Source organism: Eubalaena glacialis, chromosome 5 (genome assembly GCF_028564815.1).
Source record: "Eubalaena glacialis isolate mEubGla1 chromosome 5, mEubGla1.1.hap2.+ XY, whole genome shotgun sequence".
Classification (NCBI taxonomy): Eukaryota; Metazoa; Chordata; class Mammalia; order Artiodactyla; family Balaenidae; genus Eubalaena; species Eubalaena glacialis.
Genome location: NC_083720.1, coordinates 106,989,193 through 107,007,763, shown reverse-complemented (window position 1 = coordinate 107,007,763; position 18,571 = coordinate 106,989,193). Strand labels below are relative to the sequence as shown.

Below are 18,571 nucleotides of genomic sequence, written 5' to 3'. Positions count from 1 at the left end.
TTGTTATTTATAGGTGTTGCAAATATTTTGTTCCCAATTTGTGGCTTGTGTTTTCTGTTAATTTTTCATGTACAGAAGTTTTTAGTTTTGATAAGGTCGTGTGTGTTTGTGTGTGTAGTTCTTTTTTTTTAAGACAGTCTTCCTTACCCTGAGATTATAAAGATATTTTCCAACATTTTCTTCTAAATATTTAAAAAGTTTTGTTTTTCAAATTAATGTCTTAATTGCTTTGGTGGCAAGGACATGGTGAATATAAGCTACTGAAAGCAGAGCTATGTGGCTGGAGCAGAGAGAGATTCAGGTGGGATGGGGAGTGCCTTGATAAATATTTCTTTGAATCAGTGATCAAGTTGCTACTATAGAGTTAGGTTTAAATTGTTTTGGAATTAAATAAAGTCCTGAACTATTCATGATAGGTTGCCAGGCAGTAAAAAAATCTAAGTAGGCCATTTCCGGAAGAGGAAAGACCATGTGGGAAAAGCAACAAGGGTTTGAAATTGCATGGCCTGTTCAGGGAACAGCACTTAGGTGATGTGGTGTGAGCCGAGGCTGAGAGGAGGGATATTGCAGAAGATAGAGCTTCAAAATTAGATGGACAACAGATTTTGAGGAGCCTTTTATACCTTGCAAAGGGTTTTGACTCTATCTCATTGTAGGCGATTGTGTTTTTTTGTTTTTTTTTAATAAATTTATTTATTTATTTATTTTTGGCTGCGTTGTGTCTTCGTTGCTGCACGCGGGCTTTCTCTAGTTGCGGCGAGTGGGAGCTACTCTTCGTTGCGGTGCGCGGGCTTCTCACCGCGGTGGCTTCTCTTGCTGCGGAGCACGGCCTCTAGGCATGCGGGCTTCAGTAGTTGTGGCTCATGGGCTCTAGAGCGCAGGCTCAGTACTTGTGGCGCACGGGCTTAGTTGCTCTGCGGCATGTGGGATCTTCCCGGACCAGGGCTCAAACCCGTGTCCCCTGCATTGGCAGGCAGATTCTCAATGGCTGCGCCACCAGGGAAGCCCCGGATTGTGTCCTTTTTTTTTTTTTTTAAAGGAATTCCTTTATTTTTATTATTTATTTATTTATTTATTTATGGTTCTGTTGGGTCTTCGTTTCTGTGCAAGGGCTTTCTCTGGTTGCGGCAAGCGGGGGCCACTCTTCATCGCGGTGCGCTGGCCTCTCACTATCGCGGCCTCTCTTGTTGCGGAGCACAAGCTCCAGATGCGCAGGCTCAGTAGTTGTGGCTCACGGGCCTAGTTGCTCTGCGGCATGTGGGATCTTCCCAGACCAGGGCTCGAACCCGTGTCCCCTGCGTTGGCAGGCAGATTCTCAACCACTGCGCCACCGGGGTAGCCCCGATTGTGTCATTTTTAAGGAAAGTTATATACTGATCTGTTTGGAATTTTAGAAAAAATACAGCCACGCCATGGAGGTGGTTAAAAACTGGAGTTGGTACTCCCACAGCAACTTGCATACAGTAGGTAGACACTTCAGAAATTAAATTTCAACAATGGCATTGCTCAGAAACTATTCAGAATTTTTCCCCCATAATCAGCTTCAGAGTCTGTGATGCATTCTTTTGATTATTAGTGGTGAATTTTCAGTCTTTTTGAAAGGATTTGTTATTTAGTAATCTGCAGAAGCTATTTGGGGGAAGTTTGGAAACTAAGGCAAATGAGCAAGCTGGGTAATTCCACTTTTGGTAAAACATGGTACATGATGACATTAAGTTTTAGATATAGCTTATAAAATGCCTTGAAAGCAATCTTTAAAGAGGAATTTTTAAAAGTATTTTGAACCATGTCAGCATCATTATGTGAATATAACCTTCTAAGATAACTAATGGGTAGGGCAAAATTTATCTGAATGTATAAATGTTGATGTTTTTATAAAAATAAAAGTACAGGAATTCACAGTTTAAAACCTCATTACCATTATTATTTTATTACTTTTTTCTTTCATTTGTGAGGTTTTACTAATATAATTCTGCATAATCTTTTGCATTTGTCATTTTCCTTTCATTGCTTTCAGACCACAGCACATATTCCAGCTCATTCCGTGATGATTTGTTATCAATACTGGGGAGCTGACTACTTCTTTTGGATATTCCTTTGTTGTTGATGCACCAATTCCCTGTGGAGGATTCCACTTACTGCCTTTTGTTTTGTCATCCTCTGCTTACCAACCAAACCTAACTATTAATAGTGATTTTTTTTTCTGCTTCTGCCCCTGCATTCACATTCATAGTTCTTACTTTCCGAATTTATACCAGTTTTCCCTGAATACTTTTATTCCTATGGGGTACTTAACACCTCCCAGGAAAAATAGTCATATGGTAATGGTTTATAATTTTTTCAAGTAATAAAACTGAATTTAAACAAACCATAAAGAACAAAGTAGTCATCTAAGCCTTCTTGTTTTAAAATAAACAGGTAAGGAATTTAGAGAAAATTCTTTCTCTTTGGCCTATTTTAAATTAACCTTAACTTATTTTTGGCTTGAGCTGCCTCAATTCATTCATTGTCTAAACTTTTATTGATCACTTTTTACACATTTGTTAATCATGTATTGCTTGTATCTTTTTTGCCAGGCACTGTGTTAGACACTGAGGGAAAAAGTTGCATAGGGCATGATCTTTGCCTTCCATAATCTTATATTATTTGTCTAGTGTTGGAAAAAGATAAACAAAATAACAGTTACATAACAAGGTGAGAAATGCTATAATAAAGATATGCCCAGGATTGTATGGGAAAATAAGGGAGCATCTTTATTAAACTGAGAGATCAGGGAATGCTTCCTAGAAGAGGGGACAGTTGAGCTGAGATTTGCAGGATGATTAGTAATTAGCTAAATGTAGAATTGCAGGGGGAGAACCCACCACTCCCACCCCAGGAAGGGTATATGAAAGCACAGAACTGTGAAGGAACATCAGGGAGATGTGCAGGAGACAAAGCATGGGTGGAATAAAGAGGAGGGTTAGATCTAGGGGCCAGGTAGTGAAGAGCCTTGAAAGTTGTACTTTCCGTTAAAGCTATGGGAATTGTTGCTACATTCATTTGTTCATTTCTACTCTGTACTAAATCCTCAGCTAGTTGTTACGGATTTGGAGAGCATAGCCTGCTTTTAGGGAATTCATAATTTAATGAGAGATACTGATAATTAAGCAGAAAGAAATGATCTTTATTTAAGCAACTGGGTAACTTTTCAATTAAGAACAAATGGTTGGGGCTTCCCTGGTGGCGCAGTGGTTGAGAGTCTGCCTGCCAATGCAGGGGACACGGGTTCGAGCCCTGGTCTGGGAAGATCCCACATGCCGCGGAGCAGCTGGGCCCGTGAGCCACAATTACTGAGCTGCGCGTCTGGAGCCTGTGCTCCGCAACAAGAGAGGCCGCGACGGTGAGAGGCCCGCGCACCGCGATGAAGAGTGGTCCCCGCTTGCCGCAGCTGGAGAGGGCCCTCGCACATGAGGCGAAGACCCAACACAGCCATAAATAAATAAATGGATGAATGGATTAAAAAAGAAAAAAAACGGACCAAAAAAAAAAAATCCTTGCCTTAAAAAAAAAAAAAAAAAGAGAACAAATGGTTGTCAATGTAATTTTTTCCTGGAGATGTTTAAGAACTTCGACGTTTATGAACTGTGAAGACTTTCTATACGATGAAAACTAGGACATAACTTTTTAAAATTTTTATGTGTAACATGTAATTTTTTGTGAGGAATAGTAAAAGTAGCACATCCGGAATTCAGAATGTCTGCACATAAAATATGATGCTACCATATAGTAGGTGTATGACCGTATGTAAGTCTTTTAACATTTATTTACCCACCACCTACTATGAACTAGGGATACAAAGTTAAATAAGATTTGGTTCCCACCATTGAAGACATGATAAATTAGTGGGAGTAAATAACCACTGATTGGTATATGTTTGTTACGGTAGAATAGCAGTAAGAATAGCTGTCGCTTACTGAGCACCCGTGCCAGACATTACCCTCAAGCGTTTTCTGTGTAGTACCTCATTCGGTGAATTACACTACACCACCACTCTGGCCTAGGTTCTGATAGTTACTGTCTTCTTGCGCTTGAGGAATCTGATGCACAAGGATGGTGACTGACCTGCTAAAGTTACGCAGCTGGTAAATGGTGCAGCTAGGATTTGAAGCCAGGCAATTAGTTGCAAAGCCTCTGTAACCACTATACTATACTGTCTCTCTTAATGAATATTTTATGCCAGACTCTTAAAGTACCATGGTAGGATAAAACAACAAATTCTGCCTGGAGGTTTGGGAAAGACTTCTCTGAGAAGGCGGACTGAGAGCTTAGCTGCTAGGAAAAGTGGAAGAGGGGCCTTCCTTGGCAGAGAGAACACCATACACAAACACACAGAGGGCTAAAGAAACCAACAAGGCTGGGAGGTACTTTCAGTGGAGCAGAATTGAGAGCAAAGCAGGTGGCTTAGTGAGAGAGGAGGCTAGAAATATTAATGGGGCCAGAGTGTCTAAGAATTTAGATACTAGATTAAGGTGCTTCAGTTTATTCTTAGGCAATAGGGAGTCAGCAGAGATTTTAAATCAGAGAAGTCGTGTATCTGCTTTGTTTTTCAGAAGAAAACTGAGGAGCTGTAGGGAAGATACACTCAAGACAGGGGCACCGGTCATATGGTAGTGAGACTGAGACTAATTTTATCCGTCGTTTCAAAGAACCAGGCTTTGGGTTTTTTGATTTTCTCTGTTTTTCTCGTTTTCAATTTCATTGATTTGTTGCCCTCATTTATTTCTTTTCTTTTGCTTCCTTTAAGCTTAAATTGCTCATATTTTTCTAGTTTCCTAAGGTGGAAGGTTAGGCTATTTTTTATATCTTTTGTAATATATGTTTTTAGTGCTACAAATTTTCCTCTAAGAACATCTTTCACTGCATTTTATGCATTTTGATAAGTTATATTTTCATTCGGTTTAAAATGTTTAAAAATTTCTTTTGACACTTCTTTGGCTCATGTTATTTAGATGCATGTTGTTTAATTTCCAGATATTTGGGGGTTTTCCAGCTGTCTTTTGCTACTGATTTTCTGTTTAATTCCACTGTAATCTGATAGCATATTTGGTATGATTTCTATTCTTTTGAATTTGTTAAGGTGTGTTTACAGCCCAGTATGTGATCTTTTTTTTTTTTTTAATTTATTTTTGGCTGCATTGGGTCTTCATTGCTGTGTGCAGGCTTTCTCTAGTTGCAGCGAGTGGGGGCTACTCTTCGTTGCGGTGCACAGGCTTCTCATTGCGGTGGCTTCTCTTGTTGCGGAGCATGGGCTTTAGGCATGCGGGCTTTAGGCATGCGGGCTTCAGTAGTTGTAGCTCGTGGGCTCTAGAGCGCAGGCTCAGTAGTTGTGGCGCACGGGCTTAGTTGCTCCATTGCATGTGGGATCTTCCCGGACCAGGGATGGAACCCGTGTACCCTGCATTGGCAGGCGGATTCTTAACCACTGTGCCACCAGGGAAGTCCCTGTGATCTGTCTTGGTGAATGTTCCATGTGAGTTTGAGAAGAATGTGAGTTCTGCTGTTGTTGGATGGAGTGTTCTGAAAATATCAACTATAGTTCTAGTTGGTTGATAGTACTGTTCAGTAAACTGTATCGATTTCCTGCACACTTGATCTATCAATTATTGTATGAGGGCTGTTGAAGTCTCCAACTCCAAAGTGGATTTGTTTTTTTCTTCCTTCAGTTCTATCAGTGCTTGCCGCATGTGGGATTTTCATGTTAGGCTTATATGTGTTAAGGATTGTTAAGTCTTCTTAGAGAATTGACCCTTTTGTCAGTATGTAATACCTCTAACTATCCCTGATAGTTTTCCTTGTTGTAAAGACTGCTGTCTAAAATTAATAAAGTTACTTCAGCTTTCTTTTGACTGGAGTTAGCGTGGTTTACCTTTCTCCATCTCTTTACTTTCAGTCTATCTGATTATTTGTATTTAAAGCGGCTTTCTTATAGACACCATATAGTTGAGATGTGTTTTTTAATTCACTCTGACCTTCTGTCTTTTAATTGGTGCATTTAGTCCAGTCACATTTAAAGTGAGTTTTGATATAGTTGGATTAATATCTGTCTTGTTTAAAACTTTCGTATTTGTTGCATTTGTTATTTGGTTCCCCCTACTCCCCTTCTGTCTTCTCTGGTTTTAACTGAGCATTTTACATGTTTTCCTTTTATCTCCTCTCTCTGTGTATCAATTAAACTTTTTAAAAAAAATTTTAGTGGTTGCCCTAGAGTGAACATTTTTTTTTACTAATATTCATCTACCTTCAAATAACACTTTATTACTGAGGTATAGTATGGGTATCTTATAAAAATATTCCCAGTTCCTTATGACATTGCTGTTATTCATCTTACTAATTCAGAAACTTTAAGCACTCAATGCATTATCACTGTTACTACTTTAAAAACAATCTTTAGATCAGTTAAGGATAATAAAACAATTTTATTTTACCTTCATTTATTCCTTCTCTGACACCCTTCTCTTTATTATGTAAATAGAGACATACCCTGGAGATATTCCAGACCACCTCAATAAAGCAAGTCCCACCAATTTTTTGGTTCCCCAATGGATATAATAGTTATGTTTACAGTATACTGTAGTCTATTGAGTGTGCAATAACATTATGTCTAAAAAAGTATACATACCTTAATTTAAAAATACTTTATTCCTAAAAGACCATCATCTGACCACACAGGGTTGCCACAAACCTTCAGCTGGTAAAAACAAAACAAAACAAAACAAACAAAGAAAAAACAAACCTCAGTTTGTGAAGCGTAATAAAACATAGTATGCCTGTACAATTTTCTGACCTATATCATTTTTTTCTCCCAAAACAACTATTAATATTTCTGGTATGGCATGTCACCTCACAATACTTTCACATTTTTTGAGTGTCTGAGAAATTGTTTATTCTTTCTTCACGTTTTTTTTTTTTTTAAGATTTATGTATTATTTATTTATTTATTTTAGGCTGCATCAAGTCTTAGTTGTGGCATGTGGGATCTTTGTTGAGGCATGTGGGATCTTTTGTTGCGGCACACAGCCTTTCTAGTTGTGGCACGCAGGCTCCAGAGCACATGGGCTCACTAGTTGAGGTGCGTGAGCTCAGTAGTTGTGGCGTGCGGGCTGAGGTTGCCCCGTGGCACGTGGGATCCCGGTTCCCCGACAAGGGATCGAACCCGCGTCCCCTGCATTGTAAGGCAGATTTTTTTACCCCTGGACCACCAGGGAGGTCCCTCTTCCTTCACTTTTGAAGGATAATTTCATTGGATATAGAATTCTAGGCTGGCAGGTTTTTCTTCCAACACTTTAAGTATTCAATATTTCCTTTCATTCTCTTCTTGCTTGAACGTTTTGGATGAGAAACCCACTATAATATTCGTCCTTGTCCTTTTATAGGTAAGGTTTTCCTCCTCCTCCCACCCCCTCACCCCACTCCCTTTCAAGAGTCTCTCCTTATCTTTGACCTTCTATAGTTTGAATATGATATGCCTAAATGTAGTCTTTTAGGTATTTAATCTTTATATTCTCTGAGCTTTCTGTACCTGTGGTTTGGTGTCTGTCATTAATTTTGCAAAGTACTTAGACATTATTACTTCAAATATGCCACTCCTCCCTTTTCTCTTTCTTCTCCTTCTGGAAGCTTCTACTGATTTATCTTCAGGCTCACTGATTCTTTCCTTGGCCATATCCAGTCTACTACTGAGCTCATCAAAGCATTCTTCATAATTGTTACAGTGCTACAGTGTTGATTTCTTGCATTTCCTTTTGATTCTTTCTTAGAGCACAGTTGGTGGTTGTAAAGTGTAGAAGAGGGGAACTGTTTTATAATCTCGTTGTTTTAGTGGGCCTGTAACTCTTGGGCTGTGACCTTCACAAGTATTTCCCCAGGGTTATTTCTTCCCTCAGCTCCCTTAGGTGAGACTGGAAGGTTGGTGGGGGAGAGGGGGGAGGAAGAGGTGGAGTGGGAGAGATGCCCTTCCCTCAGGTGAGACAAGGCTAAGATAGCCTTTACCCTGGAAAGTCGGCCTTTGTTATAGAGTATCCTCTGGGAACATTTCAAAGTGATTGTGCTTCCCTTCCCTCCTGCCAGAGCCAGGAGGAGGGGGGGGTCTTTCCCACATCTCTGTGAGAAGGAATCTGGTGGGGTTCCTAGAAGTGCAACCCAGGAAAGTTGTGGTGAGAGCCTGAAGACTGTGGCCCCCAGGAGTTTCTCCCTCTCATGCTAGCCCACTGTTAACCTCTAGCAGTTCTTCATACTCATCATTTAAGTGTTCCCACCAGTTAATGGCTCCAGGGGTTTCTGTTCTAGATAAGCATATTTCATCTGTGAATTTCTGGATTTGCTTGTCTCTCCAGATTTCAGGGATTAGTTTGCCCTGCAACCTCAGTTCTCTGAGGGTTCCAGAAAAATCCTTGGTTTCCAGTTTATTCAGCTGTTTCTTGTGTAAGTACAGGAGTGATGACTTCTAAGCTCCTTACATTTTGGTGCTGAAATCCTGATTTTTTAAAATTTAACTTCCTTTTTCCTCCTAACTTTTAAGAATTGTACTATTCCATAATACAGGTGTACCATGAGTTGCCTATTCATCTATTAAAGGACTAGGCTATTTCTGATTTTTTGTTATTATAAACAATTATAACAACATATAATGCAGTAAACTGTCTTGTACTGTGACTATTGCTCTAGGACAGCTTCCTGGAAGAGGTATCACTAGAAGAAAGAGTAGGTATGTTGATACTATGAGATTGCCCTAAAAAAGGCTGCTAATTCAACAAGGTGTGTACATTTCAATTTTTTCTATTCTTACTATGTATATATTTTGTAAATCCTATCAATTTTTTGCCAAACTGAGCAAATAGTTGTACTTGTTTTTATTTGCATTTTTCTGATTATTAGAGATTTTCAAGTGCCTTTTTATATGTGCATTGTGTTGCATTTCGTATGTATAGTATTTTTACGGGGGATAGTCTATTTCTATTCAATTCTTATTTTGTTATTGTGTTGTTGATTTTAAGAGTTCCATGGATAGTCTCGTTATTAATGCTTTGTTATAAGGTTGCTATTATTTTTGTTTTTTTTGTTGCTTGTCTTTTAACTTTGTGGTATTTTTAGCTATAAATCTGTCTTTTTTTCCTTTTAAGAAGAATTTACCCTAAATTATAAGTATTTCCTTTTATATTTGCTTCCAATGTTTTACTGTTTGTTTACATTTAGATCTTTAATCCATTTGGAATTATTAGTTTTTATTTATGAAAATAATAATTTTAGAAAAATCAAAATTCATGTTGTAAGCAGTCTGCGGAATCGTAGAATTTTCTCCACAGTATCCAGCAACCCAAAATTAGAAATGGAGAAATTGTGTGGTTGAATTCATCCAGGCATGGGTACTAGTTGGAAATATGTATAGGCAGGAGTACAGGAGAACTGAAGGTACAGTTGTTAATGTCTTGAAGAGATTGAACATCATCATCTGAGGAGTAGAATTGGGAAAAGTTAAGAGGAATAAGCGATTCCAGTGAAGACCACAGATTTAGGGAGTGGGAAAGGCAGGTGGATTGAAAGTTAAGATCTCAGAGTAAGATTTCAAAACTTGCAATTTCAGAAATAGAGAAATTCCTAGTGCTGATAGGTCTAGGATATGGCCCTGAAAGTTCTAGGCCTACTTATATGCACTTCACTCCTGAGGTTAGTCTCCCTGCTCTGTGCCATCCATCCACTGAGGATACTGATACATTCACAGAGCTGAATGACTTGAACTAGAGGTTAGTGTAGATACAGGTATAATGCAAAATGTGTCAGTAGTAAGCAGTCACAACTTAACAGAAGCATCGTGCTACAAAAATTCTTTTACAGGTCTTTCATACAAAATTTTGAACACATTTTCTTATGAAGATACACTTTCAGAGAATGCTGGAGAATCTCTGGTCAGCCTACAAAAGTTTATCCCATAATATAATTTAATTGTACTATTTTTAATCATATCAAATAACTGTCATGTAACTATTGGGGTAAATGTGCCTTTGGGACTCCCAAAACAGCAGCAAGGGCCGTAGAAGGAGGGGTTTGACAAAGGTGTCAGGGAGATGTCAGTAGTGGCTACTCATGATTGGAAATCATATCTAAATGAAGTGTCCTTAAATGGAGGCAAGTTGCTTTTGGATTTGGAATATCCTTTCATCTGTGAGGAGAGAAAATTAAGCACACTGAAAAAGATGTTTTGAGAAATTGTTCAGTTCAGTATATGTGTAGGATGATGAGTTCACCGATGGGGTCAGAAGGGTGAAGGATGTTGGGAATAGGTCTAAAGTATTTTGCCATAGAAATGAGATGGCTGATCTTGTCATATCTCATAGGTGGGGCTAAAATCTGATATGACTGTTCTTGAAAGGCAAAAACAATGTTTCAGCAGGTAGAAATTTCAAATTCTAATTCAGGACTGTATTAGTAGTTCTTTTTCAATGTATGGGTTAGATTGCTGGGTTATATACACAGTTTTTTGGGAGCCTCTCAGAGTTCTGCCTTCATTCTTCAAAAGTGTAAGTTTTGCCTTTGCTCTTCACAATGTCAGAAAAAAAATAGGATCTTTTTCCCCAGAAAGTTTAAGAAAAAATTAAAAACCTGAGGAATTACTTATAATTCTTTGATGAAACTGTAAGATTTTCCCTAAGTCCTGTGAGCTATTTATTTCTTCTCTTGTGGAATTAAGGAGTTACTTAGAAAAGCTATTTTAAGTTTTTAGCTGAGCTACTCAAAGGCCATTAGTTACTTGGCAAATATATTTTTACAAATTTAGGCTATTTACTTGTTCTATAATTTAAATAATGGCAGACTGTTTAAAGGACTTAAACAGTTTTTCAAGCATTTCCAGAGGATTTTTAAGCTTTAACACAAGAGATTAGAATAAGAAATACTGTCTGGGCTCATTGCAATAATTATCTCATTGCTATTTAAATAACCCCCTGTTGGCAGTACAAACACTTTTCTCTTGTGAAACAAAATAGAGTTTGCATTAGAAAACTAGTTCTTATGCACAATAATCTTTGTAAATATTTTGAAAATCCCTGATAACATTACCCCCAAAATAATCCTTCTATGATTTGTCCTCAGTGTTATTAAATTTTGCCTATCTCTTCTGTATTGCTTTAGAAACCTCTTATCGAGCATCTAACTAAGAAATAAATTTTCCCTTAATTTTTTATTTATCATTTTGTAAGTCTCTAAAACATAGTACTGTAAGGGCCCACACTCTTTCCTTTGCTTTACTTGCTTAAATAACGAAAAATGTAAATGAAAAGAAATTAAATGTTTCATGATCAAGCTGAAGGAAGAAATTTAAAAATTGTTGAACATAATTAATGTGTTTGGCACTTTATAGAAATGATGTTATTTTATGTATGCATTACAAAAAGCCTATGAGGAAAGATTTTACGGGTGAGAAAAACCCAAGATTCAAGGGAATTAAGAGCCTTTCACCTGAAGTTGCCTATCTTAAATGGACGTGTTGGTACAGATTTCACCAAGAAGTACCCATTCTTTTCTGCTCTTTCACTGCTGAAGCGTACTTTAAACATGATAGTTCTTGGTCTGAATTATACTTTAAGTTACAAACATTGAAGTGCAGACAAAGCAATGAGTCAGCAATCTGATATGCTTAAGTGTTTCTTGGTAAATTAGGAGAAAAGGAGGAATCTGAATTTTTTTCCCCAGTGCTGAGATTATCTGAGTAATCGAGAAATACCAGTAAACCCATTTAGCTGATTGATATATTAGGTTGGCCAAAAAGTTCGTTTAGGTTTTTCCATACCATCTTACGGAAAAACCCAAACGAACTTTTTGGCGAACCCAATATATCCCTTTGTATCTGACAGATATAAAATAACGGTGGTACGATAGCTTGATTTACATCTAGCGAATGTCTGTCTTTGTGTGATTATGTGTGTGTGTTTACTGATAATTGATTAGTGTATCTTCAGAAAAGTCAAACAGATTTCTTTTGCATTCTAACTGCAACTTGATGCGAAATAAATAAATATTCTAGAGTCACAGTTGCCAAAAATTTTGTAATTTAAAATAGGCACATGAATATAAGTAAGCAGGAAGGGCTGAACCAGGAGGTGGGAGTCCTGGATTCTCATTCAGTTCTTTTTCATTGTGAGATTTTGAGCAAATTGTTCTTGTCTTGCGGCCTGACAAAAAGGTAGAATTAATCCCCTCCTCAGTCCCCTTGCTTAAGTTGGAATGAGGACCAAAGGAAATGGTCTGAAAGTGCTTTGACGCTCTATAAGAAAGGATTGAGGCTTGGCTTTTTAATGACATAGACCCCTTTGAAAGCTGGAGATCTCTTTAAAATGTTTTTTGAAGTGTTAGAGGATCATGAATCCTGTAAATCCTAGATTATGAACTGAAGCTATGGGTTAAGGAAAAAGAGCAGATCTATGTATAATCTAAAGTGTTAGCTAATTTATGCAAGTTTTATAGTTAACTTCAAATTTTATTTTTGTCCTGGGGGTTTCCAGGACGAAAAATACCAGCATATAGTAGGCTGTTTGAATGTATTTGTTGAAATCTTTATAATTTATACTCGGAGAATTTACACATTTTTCCGAGAATGAAATATGTTGAACAAGTTTGAACCGGACTGACTTTCACTTGTCATTTTGTAGTTCAGAGGGTCTCCTTGGCCCTGTGCCTGTGGTCTGAGCACTCTTCCCCACTACTGGACACCTTAGCAGTATTGAGTGCTCCTTGCACAGAGGTCCCTTGGCGCAGACCAGCCTTTGGCAGGGTGTTTTCCTGCTTCTCACCTGTGATGAGTCGCAGGTGGCCTCCTGTTGCAGTCAAGCTAGAATGCATAAACATGCGCCCGCAGGCAAACATGGAATCCACTCAAAATTCTCAAGGTCAAGCATGTTTAATATGCTAGTTCTTCTTAATGGTTTTAAAAAATCAATAGACAGATATTTAGTAAATAAACCTCTAGCTTTGCAGTGGTCTCTCATTTCTTAAGAAATGCCATGCTGGCTTATGTGGCAAAATTAAAAATTAATTTTCCGATTATTCCTGCCTTTCTACAGATTAGAAAGCAAAATTGCCTTTTACTCAAGTTCAGTATATCCATAGTGTCTGAACCAGCCTTCCTGGTTCTTTTTGTAAGATATCCTGTTTTTGTGTCTGAAATTAGCTAATTGCTGGCACAGTTCATGGTGGTTGAAAAGGGCTGATGATGCTTTCTGAAAGCTTAGCGTTATTGATTCTGGTGTATGTTCTAACCCAGTGATTGGTTTACTTATTTCTTAACTGCAGCTCTAGCCAGGGATACATACATTTTACATTGTGATTCAATACACATGAATACACCCTTACCTAAAATAAGTTTCATGAAATAATAATTACCCTTACTACATATATTCCAGTATCTTCTATTTCATTAAAAATATTTTTATTGAGGTATAGTTGATTTACAATATTATATTTTACTTCTTTTTTTTAATTGCTTGTCATGATCTATTAAATGAATTAACAGGACCTGCCAAAGGGTTTCAAACTATAGTTTGAAAAAATAGTCAAGTTATATGACAATTTTCACTTTTTTTCTTATGATTTATAATATATTGGAGGGTATCATTTCATTTAATTTGCATGTTTCAAACTACAGCTCTTCAGTGAGGACTATCCCAAGTGTAATCCTTCATCCACAAAAAAAGTTAAATAATTAAAAACAGAAAACTTTGTGGGGGTTTTTGTTTGTTTTTTTCAGTTGTTTGGATGTTTTGAAGTGAGGGTGAATTTTCTGTTCTTTTATTCTTTTTCCATATAGTCAACTATTAAGCAACATATTAATTATAAGATTTATGATCCCTTTATTTGTTGAACTTGTTATGACTAACTTGGAAATGTTTGTTGCTCATCCAGCAACAATTAATTTTTTACATTTAATGTTTTACATTTTATACAAATTGTGGCAAAGCCGGTAAGGAACACTGAGTGGCATAATTCGTAACTTGTCATCTAGGGAGATTTATCAAAATTAGCTTTGCCTCTCTACCTTTTCTGTTCAAAAAGTAGAAAAAATATTTTAGGCAGAATTTTTTTGTTTTTCTGGCTTTTAATGAGCTCCGTGCATGCTTTACCTGGTCAAGACGATGACATTTTGACTGTATGACCATCTTCCTACAGAATTAGAAGTGTTTATCACCAACCAGCCAAGATGAATATGGTGAAGAGGATCATGGGGCGGCCGAGGCAGGAGGAGTGCAGCCCGCAAGACAACGCCTTAGGACTGATGCACCTCCGCCGACTCTTCACGGAGTTGTGCCATCCTCCCCGGCACATGACTCAGAAGGAACAAGAAGAGAAACTGTACATGATGCTGCCAGTGTTTAACAGGGTGAGTCCAGGTTGCCAAGCACATGCCTTCTATGATGGGTGGTACTGCAGGAATCTTGAGGTTATAATAAGTCACAGATGGGAAAAAAAATGATAGAATGAATTAATGTTTAAGAAGCTTGATTCCTTCCTTTCAATTTGCTATAAGGTGATTTGATGTGAGATCTGGTCAGAATGAACTCCTCTTAGTTCTAGCAGATAAAAGGAAGATTGCGAGCATTTTGTAAAATGTTCTTCTAATGGTTGATACCTGGAAGAGGGATAGGTTGTAAATTACCACTTATGTTATTTCTATTATCTTTTGAAGTGATGATTTATGGCATCAAATGGTGCAGTCGCCCAAGTGCTTTTTATGCTTTGAAGAATCATCTCAGTTTATTTTGTTATTTGGTGGATTTTCTATAAGAGAACTTGCAAGAGGATAGTTATAGGCTCTAGAGAGTCAAAACTGAGCTAATGTTTTAATGCATTTTGTCAAGTTGATCACATGTAGCAATCTTAGTGGGGATTTTTAAAATAATTTTAAAATTTTTATCAAAGATGTATATGTACATAGTTTAAAAAGTCAAGTACTTCCACAGGCTTATAGGGCCCTGCTGCTCTCCACTGCTAATTGTTGCTGCCACTTTTAGCTCTTTCAGCTTTTATATAACATACAATACTTTTACTGCTGTCGTGATTATTCAGTTTTAATTGACTTCTTACTGAGAAATAGGAGAATTAGCTTTTTTTTTAAACTCCCCATCCCTCCAAAGCATGCACACACATACGTTCACTCATACATGCTACCCTCCTCCTTATCCTTTCCATACAATAATACCATTTGTTTAAATAAGATTCAGTGCTTACAGTCTACTGACCCTGCTGTAAATATTATTCATAGATGAACCTTATAGCAAACCACCACTATTTTGCCACTCTTATAGAACTTGTTTTCCCGAGACTTTGTAACATAACTGTCTCAATTTCTGTCTTTCCTCCTGTCTCTTTCTTTTTCTCCCCCATCTCTCTTTTTCTCTCCTTAGACCTATCTCTGGCCTTCCCCTATCTTTCTCTCCTTCCGTTCCTGTTTCTGTCTCTTTCTCCCCATCTCTGCCTGTCTCTCCCTGTGTCTCTCTTCCCCATCTCTCTCTCCTGTCTCTCTCTGTTCCCCTCTCTTGGTCTCTGTCTCTCCCCCCGACCCCCCAGTTCTCTTTCCTTGTTTCTCCCCTCCCATGTCTTTCTCTTTTCCCTGCATCTGTGACTCATTGTCTCCCCCCCAAAGTCTCACTTGATCTCTTTATTGTTTGTTCTCTGTGTCTGTTAGTCTTTCTGTCTGAAATTTTCTAGGTGGTTCTTCTCATTATTTTGAAATTTTATTGAGGCTTCATGATGAACCTTCTTAATCTGCAAACTTGTACTTTTCAATTCTGGTAAAATATTTTGAAATATTTCTTTGTTAATATTCTTCCCTTTGTTTTATATGTTCCCTTTTTCTGCAACTCTATCAATCAAATATTAACTCTTCTGGATTAACCTTGTGCTATCATATTTTTAACTTCCTTGAATTCTTCTTTATTAATTTAAAATTCTGCAATATCTCCTCATCCCTCTGAAAATATTAAAGCTTTTTCAAATTTTCTTATGCTTCTTTCATTGTTATTTGCTCCAAATTACTGTTTTTTCTTTGTTTATATTATTTCATATTAGAGTAGTCTCCAGATGTCTGGTGATAATTGTCTATACACTGATATTTAGGAATGAGGTATTGAAACACTAATTGGAAAGTAGGTGTGCAGGGGTTAGACTTTTCCAGTGGTAAGATGATCTGGCTGGATAAAATGCAGAGATTCGTTAGCCTAGGATATGTTGATATTCCAGGAAGGGGTGTTTTCCAGTCTCCTGCCTGGAGCATATATACTTGCTAGTGTTTTCTTAAAGCTAAGTTGAGGAATAAGACTGATGTTTCATATTCAGTAGATAGACTTCCACTTAATCTCCAATTTGCACCTATCAGTGTTCTTGGTTGTTCCTCTCTAGGGGTTAGACCTCCAGGTGTGTACTGCACTTGGGAGGAGCAGTCACCTTCAGTTTCTGGGCTGTAAAATAAGAATATCTACCTTCCGGGGTTGGTATGAAGATTAATTAAGATAATGTACTTAAACCACTTAACAAATGCTTGTCCTAGGGAACTTGTGTCTATTATTGTTACTGTTGTTATGGCATTAAAAATAAAGACATTACAAGGTGAAGCAAAGATTATAAACTATTTATGCTGAAATAATTTCATATTGAATATATGCTGAAATACATCTAGTTTATGTGTTACTCACACCAAGCCAAAGGCTAATTTGACAACAGAGAAGACGGATAGACTCTACATATTCTATGTTTATTTGTTTGCTTGTCTCTTCATTTATTCTGTTATTGTGCATTACTGATTCATTCAGTAAATATGTGTCAAACAAATAGACATTGTGCTCTACATTGGAGTTCTGAGATAAGATACAGTCCAGTTTTGTGAATCAGAAGTGTCATGAGGAAGATAAACATGTTTTTCTGTTGGAGAAGAGATAAACACATAAACAGATAATGGAATAACAAAGAAATGTAGTATTAGAGACACAACAGGGTATTATGGCACCCCTGAGAAGAAAGTTATCTGAAAGTCTGTGGGGATCAGGGAAGGGGAGCCTCCCTTGAGAATGTGATGTGATTCTTGAGTCCTTAAAAGATATGCATTAGCCAGCTTGGAACTAACTGAGCTAAATTAACCAAGAAGGTAATTAGAGTAAGAAGTTAAAGCATGAATCAAGATAAAGGCTACAAACATTTTGATGTGTGCTAGCATCTATAAGTGGTCCAAGAAGTTGACATTATGTCAAGGAAGGGTAAAAACATAAAAGACTGTCAAGTTTGATAGGAGGCACATCATGACAGGTTTTATATCATACTAAGTGCTAATACTTTTTCTCAGAGGTGTGCAGAGCCAATGAAGTATTCTAAGCAATAGAATAAGAAAGGAGAAGGGACCAAAGCAAGGCTGTCTCTTGGGTTTCTAATTTGGGAAACTGGGTGGATATTTTTCCTAGTAGCTGAGAAGGAGAGGTATAGGGGACAGATTCAGTTTGGGACATTGAGTCCAAACTGTTGATATTTGTGAGCTTCCCAGGTGGAGGTATTCAGTAGGCAATTAGAAGCTCCGGTGAGGGACTGTGGGGACTCCTGCAGAGATGTGGTAGTTGGAACCCTGGAAGGGGATAAGACATTACTTGTGCCTCCTGCTGCCCCATGAGTAGTATGCTAAGGATGAACCATGGAGAATATGAATGTTTAGTGAAAGAAGGGGAACCCATAAAGGATACAGAACAGGAATGGGTCAGTAGCAGTACAGAAAGAATCAGGAGAGGCTGGTTATGGAACTCAAGAGATAAAAGTTGCAAGAAGGAGGAGAGCAGTCAACACCGTCCTGTACGTTAGAGAGACCCAGTAAGATGGAGACTGAAAAATGTGCATGAGATTTGCCAGTTTGAAAGTTACTAGAATGGCAGCACCAGAAAGCAGTGAGTTGAGCAGTGAATGGGAGATGAGAAGAGACAGTATGGACTCAGCTTGTAGAAATGTGAAAGAAGAGAGGACAAAAGAGATTGATGGAGGTGAATTTGGCAACAGGGGGTTTGTGTTTGTATATTTCTGGTGTTTTGCTTTGTTTTTAAAAATGGGAGAGATCCAGGCATGCTCATGAAGAGAAGGAAGGAAACCAGCAGAGGGGGAAACTGGAAATTTTTAAGACAGTGAAATTGAGCATAGAGTCAAATCACAGGTGGGTGAGTGAGCCTTGAACAAGAGACACCGCACGCTGCAGGAGAGCATGTCTTGTTGGGTGTGAGCACAGATTTGTAGTGAAGGTAGTGGAAAGTTGAATAAGATCTTGCTTGATGACCTCAGTTTCTTATAGTTATCAACAGAAGATGTGGTCTGTTAAGAGTCTGGAGTAAGTAGGTCGAGTAGGAGACTTTAGGGAATGGTGATGGTTTGGAATATTAATGAAAGAGAATCGAGAAGGATAGTTGAAAGGGACAATAAAAGACTTAAAGAGAATTGAGGGCTCAATGAAGGTTGGAGATAGTAAATTTGTACTGGATCTTATCCATGCAGGCGTATGATTTTTCTCATTCAGTTACAA

General features: G+C 37.8%; 1 protein-coding gene across 9 annotated transcripts in view; it reads left to right on the top strand.

Moving 5' to 3' along the window:
* The window catches only part of WDFY3 (WD repeat and FYVE domain containing 3), a 273,492-nt gene that overhangs the window by 86,262 nt on the left and 168,659 nt on the right, over positions 1 to 18,571 (top strand). For all 9 annotated transcript variants that reach the window (XM_061192466.1, XM_061192464.1, XM_061192461.1 and 6 more), the window contains exon 3: positions 14,197 to 14,407. In XM_061192466.1, the coding sequence (XP_061048449.1) occupies positions 14,228 to 14,407 (180 nt within the window). In that variant the 5' untranslated portion in view covers positions 14,197 to 14,227. The remainder of the gene's footprint in view (positions 1 to 14,196; positions 14,408 to 18,571) is intronic.